The sequence below is a fragment of the Anolis carolinensis genome, chromosome 4, assembly GCF_035594765.1.
Source record: "Anolis carolinensis isolate JA03-04 chromosome 4, rAnoCar3.1.pri, whole genome shotgun sequence".
Lineage (NCBI taxonomy): Eukaryota > Metazoa > Chordata > Lepidosauria > Squamata > Dactyloidae > Anolis > Anolis carolinensis.
Window position 1 is genome coordinate 177,136,212 of NC_085844.1, and position 13,063 is coordinate 177,149,274.

At 39.3% G+C, this 13,063-nt stretch overlaps 2 protein-coding genes across 5 annotated transcripts in view; one reads left to right on the plus strand and one right to left on the minus strand.

Moving 5' to 3' along the window:
* Positions 1–5,383, plus strand: part of tut4 (terminal uridylyl transferase 4) — a 46,838-nt gene extending 41,455 nt beyond the window's left edge. For all 3 annotated transcript variants that reach the window (XM_008109581.3, XM_003220287.4, XM_016993245.2), the window contains 4 exons: positions 472–572; positions 1,046–1,544; positions 3,825–4,010; positions 4,858–5,383. In XM_008109581.3, the coding sequence (XP_008107788.2) occupies positions 472–572; positions 1,046–1,544; positions 3,825–4,010; positions 4,858–4,949 (878 nt within the window). In that variant the 3' untranslated portion in view covers positions 4,950–5,383. The remainder of the gene's footprint in view (positions 1–471; positions 573–1,045; positions 1,545–3,824; positions 4,011–4,857) is intronic.
* A 2,531-nt stretch (positions 5,384–7,914) lies between these two features.
* Positions 7,915–13,051, minus strand: prpf38a (pre-mRNA processing factor 38A). Of its 2 annotated transcripts, none has more exons than XM_008109579.3 (10): positions 12,780–13,051; positions 11,515–11,674; positions 10,701–10,822; positions 10,415–10,500; positions 9,719–9,829; positions 9,310–9,422; positions 9,179–9,205; positions 9,006–9,103; positions 8,758–8,809; positions 7,915–8,532 (listed from the first exon to the last, which is right to left on the minus strand). In XM_008109579.3, the coding sequence occupies exons 1-10, from the start codon at positions 12,907–12,909 to the stop codon at positions 8,490–8,492; spliced, it is 942 nt and encodes a 313-aa protein (XP_008107786.1). In that variant the 5' UTR covers positions 12,910–13,051; the 3' UTR covers positions 7,915–8,489. The 2 variants fall into 2 exon arrangements, with proteins under 2 accessions (XP_008107786.1, XP_003220356.1); XM_003220308.4 differs by having other exon boundaries at positions 8,758–8,806; positions 12,780–13,050.
* Positions 13,052–13,063: the final 12 nt, after the last annotated feature.

Consider the following 13,063-nt stretch of genomic DNA (forward strand, 5'->3'; position numbering starts at 1 on the left):
AAATGTTCTCCCTGCACACCAGATGCCACTTCCTACTAACGCATTTTATCGCATAATAGTCACTGTGAAATAGTGACTAAAATACCCCCATTTTTAGGTGTTCCTCGCATAATAGTAACAGAGTCCCCCTTCAGTCCTTCTTTTTCTGAAAGCAAGGATATGAAACTATGAGATCTCCGGAGATGTAAGGATTATTTCTCTGCTGACTTTTAAGAGTGAGCTTCAGCTGGGATCTAAAGAGCAGGAAATATATTTATTTGAGAACTGCAAACATAATTAGGAATATTCCTGGTTTTGATAGAATAGTTAGCACTGCAGAAAAAATACTGAGTTATAAAAATGGTTTGAGGACATGATTGCAACATGCTGAGTAAATAAAATTCTAGATGCACAGAAATCATTGCTTTGGATCACAACATACTTGATTTCTTTGTTTATATTAAAAACCCATGTTCTGTGCATTTTATCCAGCTGCTCAGTTAGTACGAAGCCTTGTCAACGCACAGCCAGTAACTGGATCAATTCCGCAGCAAGTGGAAAGGCCTTTGCGCACTAGGCAGCCATCAGAATGTGTAAGTTGCTTTCGATAAAAGTAGTTCTTTGAATAATGCTATTAGGAAAAATATTTCTTATAATGGTATAGGAAAACCTGGTTTCTTGGTACAAGAGAGCTCTTATTGCTTAGCAATATTTTAACCTATTCCAAAAGATTCCAAAATGTTATAAATTAAACTATGATACTTTAGTGATTACACTGAAGAAACTGCAAGTTTAGCAGTAATTCTAAGGAAATGAAAAACCAAATTAACTAAGATGCAGCTAGTGAATGAAAAACTTATTTGCTAACTTTTGCTTTAGTAATATAATTGTTTTTCAGTGATAGAGCTTTTTGATTAATCAACTTTCAATAATATTTTTGCAACTGATTGTAGTTTGCTCTTTTTCGACTTGGGATTATATAGTAATCGAGGAAAGTTATTTTTGCACCTCAGGTGCACAAAATAACATGTAATAACTAAACTACTTTCTTTTCCCCCCTTTTCAGTCAGATTCGCATCCGTCATCTTACTCTCCTCAGCCTCAACAATTTACCCAGAATTCCTCTCCACCAGCCTCCATTAACCAGACTCAGCCACAGCCAATAGCCCCGTCTAATCATGTCCTGCAGCCCCAGCCGGGGACCCAGGTCCAGCTGCCTTTGTTTAACTTTGCCCAATCTCCCCCAGGTCAGTATCCCAACTTGCCTAACCTGGGACTGTTTCAGATGCATCACCACCAAATCCAACTCCCTAACACCTCGTGGCCTGTCATTCACTCTGCACCGGGTAATCCTTCTCATGCTACAAACGTTCCTTTCCCTGTGAGGGCTGGCAGCAGCAACTCACCCAATAATCAGAGCAGCCTAAGCTTGAATGATCCCAGTATCATCTTTGCACAGCCTGCTGCCAGGCCGGTAGGAATCCCCAGCAATTCTCCTGAGGGACACTGGCACAACTCTGTGACTCTAAGCTCACTGGTGAACAATGGCACGGTGGGGAATGCAGGTAACTCTCTTCTGTTGTTTCCTCTTTTGTACCAATACTGATGGTGTCTTTTCTCAACATTTCTCAATCGATTCATTCTATCTGGTGCTTTTGGAGGACACACATAAGAATTAATGTCTTTAACAATTTTGTGAATATTTGAAAGGGCAAGATGGCATGTAAAGTACACATAAAATATTTGATGATGTGAGTTGCTTTAGAAGGATACATTTTAAAGATAAAAGTTTGGGCTTTCTGCAGAAAAATATGGATACCAAAGCTGGAGTCCAAATGGGGTTGGGAACTAGACAATTATATGCTTACCCAGAAAGCTGTACCCATTGTCCTTTGTTGCATAGAAAGTAGGCTTGACCACAGATCCATTTTTAGCCGTTTCCTTCGGGCAATCTAGCTTCTTCGGTTTGTTCAGGTGCCCATAACGACAAGGGCCCAGCCATCATGGATTCCCATCTGTAATGGGACCACGTGGCATTCGATTTCGGCTCCTCCTCCCCTATTTGGCACCATAGTTTAATATTTTTGGTTTTCCTTTATTTTCTTGATTTTTTTTATTTAGTGGGACTGACTGGGAGTTGGGGATGTGTGGGGGATGGGTGGGTGGGGTGCATGCATTTGGGGGCTTGGGAGAGTCACCCTTTTAGCTTCCCCCCCCTTCCCTTCCTTTTCTTCATATACTTCTAAAAGATGATAATAATAATAATAATAATAATAATAATAATAATAATAATAATAATAAAAAATCCCCGCAAATAAAAAGAACCCTCATTCTCTGAAAAATACTGCCACCTAGTTATCTCTCCTCTAGAGTAGAAAGAAGAAACAGGTTTAAGGAAGCATTAAATCAGAAGCAGAAAAGAGATTGAAGCATGCCTACTCCAGACTGGGCCTGCAGTAGAGAAAAAAGAGTTTTTCAAATAAAGCCCAGGAAGTATAGCTCCAGCTCATTGCTCTTCCTTCCCTGGGCCTCTTTAAAATGCCTTGGAAAGCTCGTGACATGCTGCAAGGAGAGAAAGCACATGCTTGCCTGCAGTGCCTGTCCCCTAGAATAGAAACAGCTTTAACAAAGCATTAAACCTGTTTAATCTAGGTCTTAATTAAGGATATGGAAGGGGAACCTATGTGAAGCCCCCCCCCCTCCCCAATAATGGGCTGGATAGGGTGCTTTCTTAACCCTTTGTTGATACCCAGGCTCCCTTGAAGGAAAAAAGGAAAGGCTCCAAGGAACTGAAAGGGGAGCCTCGTAAGTTCCCCATTGCCGCCAGTGGGCCAGATCTAGCCGCATTTTTCGGCTATGGACCAAAAACTGCTATCCAGCTACCCACCCGTTTTTGGGAGGCACGTGAAAATAGATACCGGGGGGGGGGGGTGTCTACCAGTATCCGGCCAGCTGAAGTTCTGTCAAAATGCACAAGCCTAATAGAAAGCATTTACAAAGTATTTCCACTACATTTTGAGGATCCATGAAAAAGTCTTTGGAACCAATTGTGATTTCCTATCCATTTCTGTTATTAAATGGTAGGCATTTCCTGGGTCTAAAGTGACCCAGAGCCTCCTCTACCCCCAGATATTTCAAAAATGCCTGCTAGATGTGTGCAGGGAAGAAAACATATTTGGGAAGGAGAAATGTGGAGCAGAAACCTCCAAAGTCTTCTTGGAGACCAGTTTGGCCCCTTAGCCTTCCACCAATCTTGGTTTAATAGCTTTGGTATATTCATAATTTTGAGAACATTAAAATAGAGTCTAAACATGCCCTTCTAAGGCAGAAGAAATGTTCTGCTTATGGAATAACTGCATTACATCCAAATCCAAGTAAAAACTTAAAACCTGCCACAGAACAAATGGGTTGCAGCACTTCTGTAAAATCTTGTAGATGATCAGTGCTGGTTAATTTTATCCTACTCGATTCTGTCGTATACTTTTCTGTATGTCTTGTTTAATGTGCACTTACTTCAGATTTTTTTAAATACTGAGAGAACTTTCTCCCTTGATATAATCAGACAAGTGTATATTTTTAATATTTGTCTTGAATATAACATTTATGAACTGTTTCTTTCACATTTGTTTCCCACCTGTATAGTTCGTAGAACTTATTCTAGTTTCCCTTTTGCACTGCACAAATGTGTGTTCAAAAATTTTGATAAAAATACTAAGCTGGAAAAGTTTAATTATGCATTTAAACATAACTGTTCATTTGGCAAAAATTGACACTGTTAACTGGTGAAGTGGTTGTTGTCTTGTGAATTCAATATTCAATTTCCCCCGCTTTTAAATGAAATTTAGATCAGGCCTTCCAAGGACAGTTTGGTAAAACGAATCCCTCTCCGGCTGCTGCTGCTGCTCCTTGGGACCATGGATCCCCTGCCCATTTTCCTCTGCTTCGAGGGACATGGCCTTACAGTATGTCTCCAAATTACGTGCAGCAGGGAAATGCCAGCTACCCACTGAACAAACCTTTCTACCCCCAAGGTACTAGGAATAAAGACATCAAGAAACTGGAACCCTTCTACTGACTTTTCCACTTTTGTTGGCGGGAGCTCTTGAGCCAGAGGTGTCAGAGTTGTGGCCCTCCAGGTGTTTGGACCTCCAACTCCAGAAACTGTAGCCAGCTTGCCTAATGGTCAGGAATTTTGGGAGCTGAAGTCCAAAACATCTGGACACCACTGGTTGACATCACTGTCTTAAGCTATTCATTCTGAAATAATATCACTGAAACAGAAATCAACAGTTTGAAAATGAGCCTGCAGAAAGATGTAAAAATCATATAATATAGTTGGGGGGTTTTGTAGATGATTTTACATCTTTTAAGGTCACGTATTTAGAGAACAAAACATATTTTGAATAAGTCTTAGAAGCTAAAATATGGTTATTTTATTTATTTGCATCTTGACATAATGATGTCCTTCCTGTGGGAAGGAACCTTGTCTGATATGGCGATCTATACTGTAGACGTTTCCATCTCCGCTGTATATATTGCATATCTTCTAAGATGCACTTTCCCTCATCTCTAAAAACGGGGCGCATCGTAGAATCAGAGGTCCTTTTCATATATAAAACTAAAGCTTTTTTATGCTGGTGGTATTGAAGTTAATGTGCGCCTTCCAATCAGTAGTATGATAGATTTAAAAATATGGTGGTTTCTAGAGCATCATTCTATTAAGCCATTGTCAACTTCAAGGGAAGATTGATACAAAATTAAGCAGACACAGAATGAGTACTCCATTAGCAGCAGGGAGTTTAATATTTGCTTTTGAACCAGTATGCTAAATTCAGTGAAGTGATATTTCCTAAAATAACGACCCATTTTTTCTTTTAGCTGGGTTACTGATGCAGAACAACCAGCGGTTTTCGCTTCTGTCTCAAGGCCACCCACACTTGAACGTGAATTTTATTCAGCAGAAAAAATGAAGTTTGAATAAAGGGATGGGAAGAAATCAGGTTAAGGATAAAATCTTATTGCAACATGTTTAGATAAGAGATTATTTAAAATTGTTTTTAACTGTATCATTTGTACATAGATATAAAATATAGTTTTTACCAATGTCACAAGAATAAGTGATAAATGTCATCTATTTTATTACCCTATTTTTAAGGGGAACTGTATTTTATTTTATCTTGATAAAACTGTAAAGAGAGTTTTTAAAATTAAGTTGTTTATTTTCTATTAGCTTTATTCATACTTTGGTTCAGACTTTATATCTATTCTAAAAAGAAATTAGAAAGGGATTTTATGTGTTAAAGATTGTCATTTCTTTACAAAGCAATGTAGTGCCAAAAACTTTTTAAAAGGAAAAAAATAAATTGCAAAATTAGAAATCAAAATAAAGATACATTTTTCTGTATGTGTAATGATGTCAGTTTTTACTACTGTGGATTCCATGAATTCTTACTTTCTAGCATTCAGATGCCTAAGTTGGCATATGAATAAACAAACCTGTAAGAAATCCTCATGAGGTGTTACATGGATTGGGCTAGGTTATCTGACAGACCGTATGTCTGAGTCTGTTAGAAATCTACAATCATCTGGGGGGAATCTCTGTCCCACCACACTTTAAAGCTTGTTTGATGAGAACATGCGAAAGGAACTTTTCGGTGGCTTCTCCCAGAGGTTGGAACTTCCTCCCAAGAGAGACCGTGATGGCCACATCTCTGCTTGCTTTTCACAGGCATCAGGCATTTGGGGCAGGCTGCTGAGGAGGTTGCAGGTGGGTTTCTGGGGGGGAATTATCAGTTTTAAACATGATTTTAATTGTATTTAATAATAAAGTTAAGAATGAATAGTTTTTTAGCAATAAAATTCACCTAGGACAGTGATGGGCAACCTTTTGAGCTTGGTGTCAAAATTCGCCAAAAAACCAAACATAACTCAGGTGGTGTGTCACTTCACTATTTCTAATGGTAGGAAACGGCACCCATAGCACAGGCCTTCGCCTCTCCCAGCCTCCCCCTCACTTAATCCAAAATATAGTTATCATGATGATTGGTGGCCTCTTATCTATTGCAGCCTTCATCTGCTTTTGCAGTCTAATGGCATTGAATGTTTGCCATATACATGTGTATTGTGATCCGTCCTGAGTCCGCTTCAGGGTGAGAAAGAAAGGTGGAATATAAATACTGTAAATAAATAAATAACCAGAAGTCCCAGAACTAGACGCTCTGTGCCGGAGTTCCGTTGTTTTGGCCTGCAGACCTCCGGCACAAGAGTGTCAACACTACAGCAAATGTTTTATCTTCTGCACCTGGCCGTATAGGAGCTGAGGATGAAATATCTTTCTCGATGTCATCAAAAATGGCTACGCGTGTCATAGGTTTGCCATCACGGACCTAGGAGCACTCACATCCTTGGAGAATTCAGAGTTTCCTCTTGAATACTTTTGAATAGCATACACATTCACGATTTTATTACATTTGTTTTTTGCATTCTGTATATCTATATATATATATAAATGAGTAATGTCCTCCCCTCCCACTAAACAACAAAAGTACAAGCCCTGTCCTGCCTCCCAGCATAGGACAGCGGTGGTGCTGGGGAGGACTCCTTGCCCCCACTCCACCTCTTAAGGATGATGGGACTGCTGTTCACATGGGAGCCCCAAATTGAGGTGGGAAATGCAAGCTCATGAATAAGCACAACCACAGATGTAAATCTAAATTTGGGCATGTTTTCAAGTCTACAGCCTTATCCCAAAACATGTCCTATTGAATTCATGGCTTCTATTGTATTTTTGATACAGAGCAGAAATATAAGCAATTTCACTCATTTTAGCATGTAGTTCTCTTTTATAAAAATATCCTAATTAAATTAAGCTCCTCTGATGACATAGTTACATCCAGGACAGACATATTGTTGTGGATGAGTCTGAGTAGTAGTAACAACAGGGAGTTGGAGAGTAGGCAGGCAGAAAGGTCTACTTGGGAACAAGATCCTATAGAAGAGCAACAGCAGAAGAGGATTCGGCAAATACTTACTGAACCCACTGATGAAGAGTCTTTTGAAGGGTTAGATGGGGATGATGGGTTTGACAATGAAGCAGTTTCTATGAGAAGTGCTGGGAGTGACACTGATGAGGTTGTGGATGAGCTGGATTGGACAAAAGTAGCAGAAGTGGGTGAGGAGCCTACAAGTAGTGGCACATTCAGATCTGTTGGGAATGAAACTTTGAGGGAAAATGATTTGCCTGCTGTTTGGGAGGATGTAAGTAGAAGCAAGAGAAGGGTTGCTTGGCAGGCAAGGCAAAGAGCAGCTCAGGCAGCACAACTGGCAGCTGAGCGTGGGGTGTTGTCTGATTCTAGTTTGGAGGAGAATGCAGAAGCAGCTGAGGGTGGGGCGTTGGCTGATTGCAACTCAGAGGAAGGTTTGTAATAAAAGGAGGACTGGTTGCAATAGGGACCTTGCGACTGGCAAAGTGCATGCTGGGTTGCATGTTATGCTGGGTCGTGATTCCTGAACTTAGTGGATTCTTTGGGATTTGCTACTGTTCTTGGTTTGGACCTCGGATCGCTTCTGGACATTGTGTTTGCTCTTGTTCCCTGACTTTGGATTGGACGTTGATGCTGCTGCTGTATCCTGTTTGCTGTGGATGACCCCTGGACCAGCTTGACTACGACTTTACTTCATCTTGGAACGTGTTAGCTGAAACGATAGCGAATACCTCTGCCGGGTATTTTGGTTAGTGGGTTGGGATTTTTTTAGGACTTTGGGACTGTCTGTTTTACCTCCTTTTTGACTGGTTGGTCTGTGTTTGTTTTTGAATACTATTTTGCTGCTGTTAAGCATTTTTTATTCTTTTGAGCTGTTTCTTCATTAAACTATTGTTACTTTGTACTTGGGACTGACTTCGTGGTATCTGTACCTTGACACATATACTTTAGCTTGTTTATCAAACATTTTTAATAAATCACAGTAGTATTTTTGTGGCACACATAAAAATAACTTGCTATAGAATTAGCCTCTGACAGCTTGTTGGATCTGTTAAAATCAGGAATTACATACAAATCGCATCAGTTTTTTACAAAGTCCAAATAGACAAGGCTTCACTAATAGTTCTGGCAATGAATTTAAAGTGTCTTGTCTTGCTATTATAACAAGTATGCACTTGCTTTCAAAATAATTTAAACTTCATATCTTCTAGCATAAGTTTCCCTTGGGAGAGGAGTCTAGAAATCATATCTTGCTGGTCTATAATTTCTAGAATGCCTAAGTCATTATGACCAGTAGCCTTCCTGGCTGGGTTTTCTAGCATTTCCAAGCTCTAGATATGACCAGAACATAGATTGAAAAAATTCCCCTTTAACAAAATACTGAATAACACCATATTTTCTTTTTTTTAAAAAAACACACACACAAACCCTAGCAATACTAAAACAACTTTCTACCAAAGCAACTTCTACTGGTCCTGCCGTCTTTCATCTACAAAAAAGTGGCTGAGATTCATGAAGTACATAATGTTACTCATTTCCTCGACGACTCTTTTTATGACTCTTCTTAGATCTGAAAGAAGAATAACAGCTTATCACTCTTCAGTTAATAGTTGATACTTTTGCTATGAAGTAACTGGGTTTTTATGAAAACCAAAGCCTCTAGCAAATAAATATAAATTGTATTTAAATTTAGGATTGGAAGAAAAGCTATAAAGACAATTCTTTGGGTATAAGAAGAGAAAAGTTTGTAATCCCTACATTATCTTCATTATGCAAAAACATGTGCAGTACGTACCTTTCTGGGGACTTGGAATGGCTGCGATGTCTGTGGCTACGGTGATGCCCTGCTGAGAAAATATAAAATACTATAAATCTGTTCACCATCAAGACAAGCACCAAGTAATTAAATCAGAATTGCAATGAACTGGGTTTAAATGTTTTAATTGTTCAAGTATTTTGATTTATCTCAGTAGTTAAAAATGAGAAACAGATTGACAAAATGTCAAAGAAACACTCATAGCTTCCTCCTTTCACAACCATTACCTGGTGATTTAGATCTTGATCTGTGGCGTCTTTCTCTGGATCTACTTCTATGCCGTCTTGGGCTCTTGCTGCGATGTCTTTCTCGGCGTGGTGACGGACTGTAAAGTCAGAGATGATTAGTAAAAGTCTTACACTGTTTTTAAAAAATCAAGTTAACTTAATAGGTTTCCTACCTTCTCCTCTTGGGAGAACGGCTTCGCCTAAAAACAAAACCGGAAGGAAAACCACAAATGTTATTCTGTACTTTTTTAAGCTTTTGTTTCACACTGTTTTGAAAATATTATGGTAACTCCCCAAGCATTACCTTCTAGGAGATCTACTTCGGCTTCTCCTATAACGCATAGTTGGAGATCTGCGGGGCTTGTCTAGATCTCTGTAGCCTCTTCGCCTGTGATCAGGTGAGGGAGCTCTCTCCAGCTGAAAATATTAATAAAAAGAGCATTCTGAACAAAATATCATAAAAGCAATGCCATCTCTATACTCAACTGCAAATGCCTTAATTAGATTCAATAACCTATTTCATAGGCATAAAATATTTTCTAAAGTACATGTCTGACAATTCTATTATGGACAACATAATAATCAGATATAAATGTTGTCTACAGCTAAGGCCAAGTCTTAAGCTTATCAACTGAGCACTATACAAAAGCATGGCCTCATGATACACAGATGTCATTCTTTCACACTATAAAAAAATCAATAATCATTTAAACCTTTTCATCCTCCTCTTCCTCATCTTCACTAGACTCCACATCATCCATATCCTCTTCCAAAGCACTAATGCGTGTTTCCAGTTGTTCAGCTTCTTCTAGGACGTATCGTTTCTGAAAAGGACAAATATTTAATCAATACAGGCAATACTTAAATGGGAAAAAAGAAATCACGAAAGTATAATCCCGATGTGCAAATCCAGAAATGTCTTCTCTTTTCCAACCATTATAACTGAGGTTCCTTTTCTTTAAAACCCAGGATTTGAGAATCAATTTACCCCCTATATAATTATATATAATCTAGAAATTTAGGTCAAAAAATCAACCTGGGTCAATTTATCCGTGAGTCAATCTGAGTATTGTTCCTTAACTCTTATCAAAAGGACCCATCCCCTTCTTTGAGTAGAGTGGCAAAAGGCTAGAGCTTTATCCATCCTGGAAAAACCTAAAAGAAGCACTAACCCCCCTCTACTCTCTCTGCCATGGTACCATTTCTGGCCGTTTTGAATTCCTGGACAGGGAAGTGGTGGTAAGTGGCTGCCTCCCTAAGGCAGCATTGGTGTTTTCACCTCTTCACAGATTGACCCTCGAATTATCATTGGGTCATATCAAAATACATTATTTTGGCCCCCAAACCTAACATGAGATAGGTTTATATACAATTATATATATTTATCTCATAATGCAGCAATTACACACCTGTAGTCTAGGTAAAATGATATCACACATGCGCTCATCATGAAGCAGTTGATCAATAAACTCATCAACGTGCATTAGCTCAAACTCTGGAAAACAAGGGAGAACTACTATTAATTTCTATAATAATGCAAAGTGTAAAAGAAAGCTGTATAGTGGCTCCTCCAAATCCGCTATTTCAACTGGCCATGGACATGTGGACATCATGTTATCATCATTTGATAATTTCATAAAGGTTTGGAAACAAGGAAAGAGCCAAACAGAAAAGTTATGAAGTCAGTCCATTTACCTCCATTTCTATTTTGGCTTTTTATTTTTCGATAATCATTGTACAGGGGTTCAAGGTATTTGTAGCAGTCTATAGCAGTGCCAGTTAATCTCATATACAATGCTCCCAGCAACCTCACGTACCTGAAAAGTAGAAAATACAAAAAAAGTTCAGAATGTTTCCCAATGACAATGAAAAGGCGACCTTTCAATTGATCTCTCTTGAAACTGCCATAACACTTTTCATTACAGTAATGACGAGGAGTCTCATCTGCTGCTTAGTAAAATCAATGTAAAGGGAAAAAAAGCTGAAGTACATCAATAAGATCACCAAGTAATTATCATAGCGCAAGACTAACTTGAACTTTGGATGGTGAGGGTAATGGCTTAGCAAAGTAGAAACAATACAAGTAGAAATTATAAAATATTACACTATGGATTAGAACACTGTTAAAATATTAGTGAAAAAGACCTTACTACTAATTTAAACTACTACTTTCAGTGGCCCTGACCCCAAATGGGGTCCCCTTAACTTAATGTTGGGGTCACATAAATTTCTGAATGTCGCCCATTTACCCAAATCTGTTGGCAGCAACATGCAGTGTTTACAGTGGGCTCTGCAGAAATTGCTTCAGATGTACTTCATAAAACGGAAAATCAGCCTGTTTAGCAAGACTTACAAATGCTGATTTATTTTCAACAAATATTTGATTTTCATACCTATTTTATATACCTATGTACTTGGGGTCACAAAACTTTTCAGGTAGAAAAACTGGAAAAAGTTTAAGAAGCCTGACATAAACTACATAATCATAACAGGATTATTTTTTTCTTACTTGAAATCTTCATTTTTTATAAATTCAACAATTATATCCTTTTCAGGCTGTATCTGCAGCATTTTCAAAGTCAAACACAAGAATGGTGTGGGCTTGATGTTTCCACCATAAACTCCACCAGTGTATCGCAGCTCCATAGCTTTGTCTACAACCAGTTCAGCTATAACAAGAATCAAACAGAAAGAAATTTAGTTTCTGCTGGTGATTAATGAGAAGGTTTTTTTTCCAGAAAGATACTAGCAGTAACTCAAATATCCCAAATACCAAAAAAAAAAAAGAAAAAAGAAAAGAATGTGGCAGCAACTTTAAGAATAACTCATGCAAAAATAGAAACCAGTTAGTCTTAAAGCTGCTACTGCAGCCTCCCAGCAGGATGGTAACACATCTGGGTGCCCCTGGGCAACATCTCTGTAGACAGCCGATTCTCTCACACCAGAAGCGACTTGCAGTATGTTCCCAAGTCGCTTTTGACAAAATAAAAAACCCCAAGCTTCCCTATGCTTGAAAAACATATTAACAAACACATGGAACTTTAGCACAGTAATATGAATTGCCCCTAATTCGTTTGCAGATCACTCTCAAAATAGAGCGATGAACTGTCTCCAGAATTAAATTATGTGATTTTAACAAATGATGGAATCGTTTTTAGATGTTTTAATTTTCTGGTCTTTAATATAGATGCTTACCAACTGTATGTTATCTTAAGGCATTGAATTGTTGCTGATACGTGAGGCCACTGTAAGTCCCCCTTGGGGCTGAGAAGGGCAAGGTACAAATACGGTAAATAAATAAACAAACATGTTTAGAGACAATCCTTTGCACTGAAAGTAATATATAAGCATACCCATAATTAGAGGTACACCTCTCCTGTAGAATTAATGCAGCTTGACACCACTTTGATGTCGCTCAAAGCTAGGGACTCTTGGGAGGTGTGGTTTTAGAAAGTCTTTGGCTTTCTCTGCCCAAGTGCTGATGCCTCAACAAAATATAACTCCCAGGAACCCACAGCATGGAGCCATGACAATTAAAGCTGTGTCAAACCGCATTAATTCTACAGTGTAGATCAGGCATGGGCAAACGTGTGCTTAAGCGGCTGAGGGCGAAAAGGAAGGGGCCCGAGGCTGTTTGGAATTGGGGGAGTTGAAGTCCAAAACTCCTGGAGGGCCCAAGTTTGCCCATGTGCCTGCCCTAAAAGTATGGTAAGTTCCTTAAAGGAATACTAATTCAAACAGCCCTCCCCTTTAAAGACGCCAACCGAGCCTCACCTGTGAGGCCGAAGCACTCTTCCTTCCAGTACTTGGACTCGTAGATGCGGGTGCGGATAATCTTCTCCACCAGGTATTGCGGGTTCGTGCCGTGGATGCTGTGCGCGTCCTTCACGGTCCGGTTCGCCATGGCCTCGGAGCCGGAGAAGGAAGGCCGGAGGGATACGGTAAAAGGCGCTCTCGCCTCTGCCCCGACGAAGAACTTCCGCTTTGAGTCTTCGCTCCTCACTTCCTCTACGGAGTCACTTCCTTCCGTCCTCAACCCTGGGCAAAAGCGTCCTAAA

What these genes read in the sequence shown, in the direction of transcription:
- prpf38a (XM_008109579.3), bottom strand. Translation starts at nt 12,909, where the DNA reads ATGGCGAACCGGACCGTGAAGGACGCGCACAGCATCCACGGCACGAAC. An exon ending in AAGCCAAAATAGAAATGGAG is followed by an intron (nt 10,501 to 10,700) that starts GTAAATGGACTG and finishes CTTGTTTTCCAG; the next exon opens with AGTTTGAGCTAATGCACGTT. An exon ending in CATTCCAAGTCCCCAGAAAG is followed by an intron (nt 8,533 to 8,757) that starts GTACGTACTGCA and finishes TTCTTCTTTCAG; the next exon opens with ATCTAAGAAGAGTCATAAAA.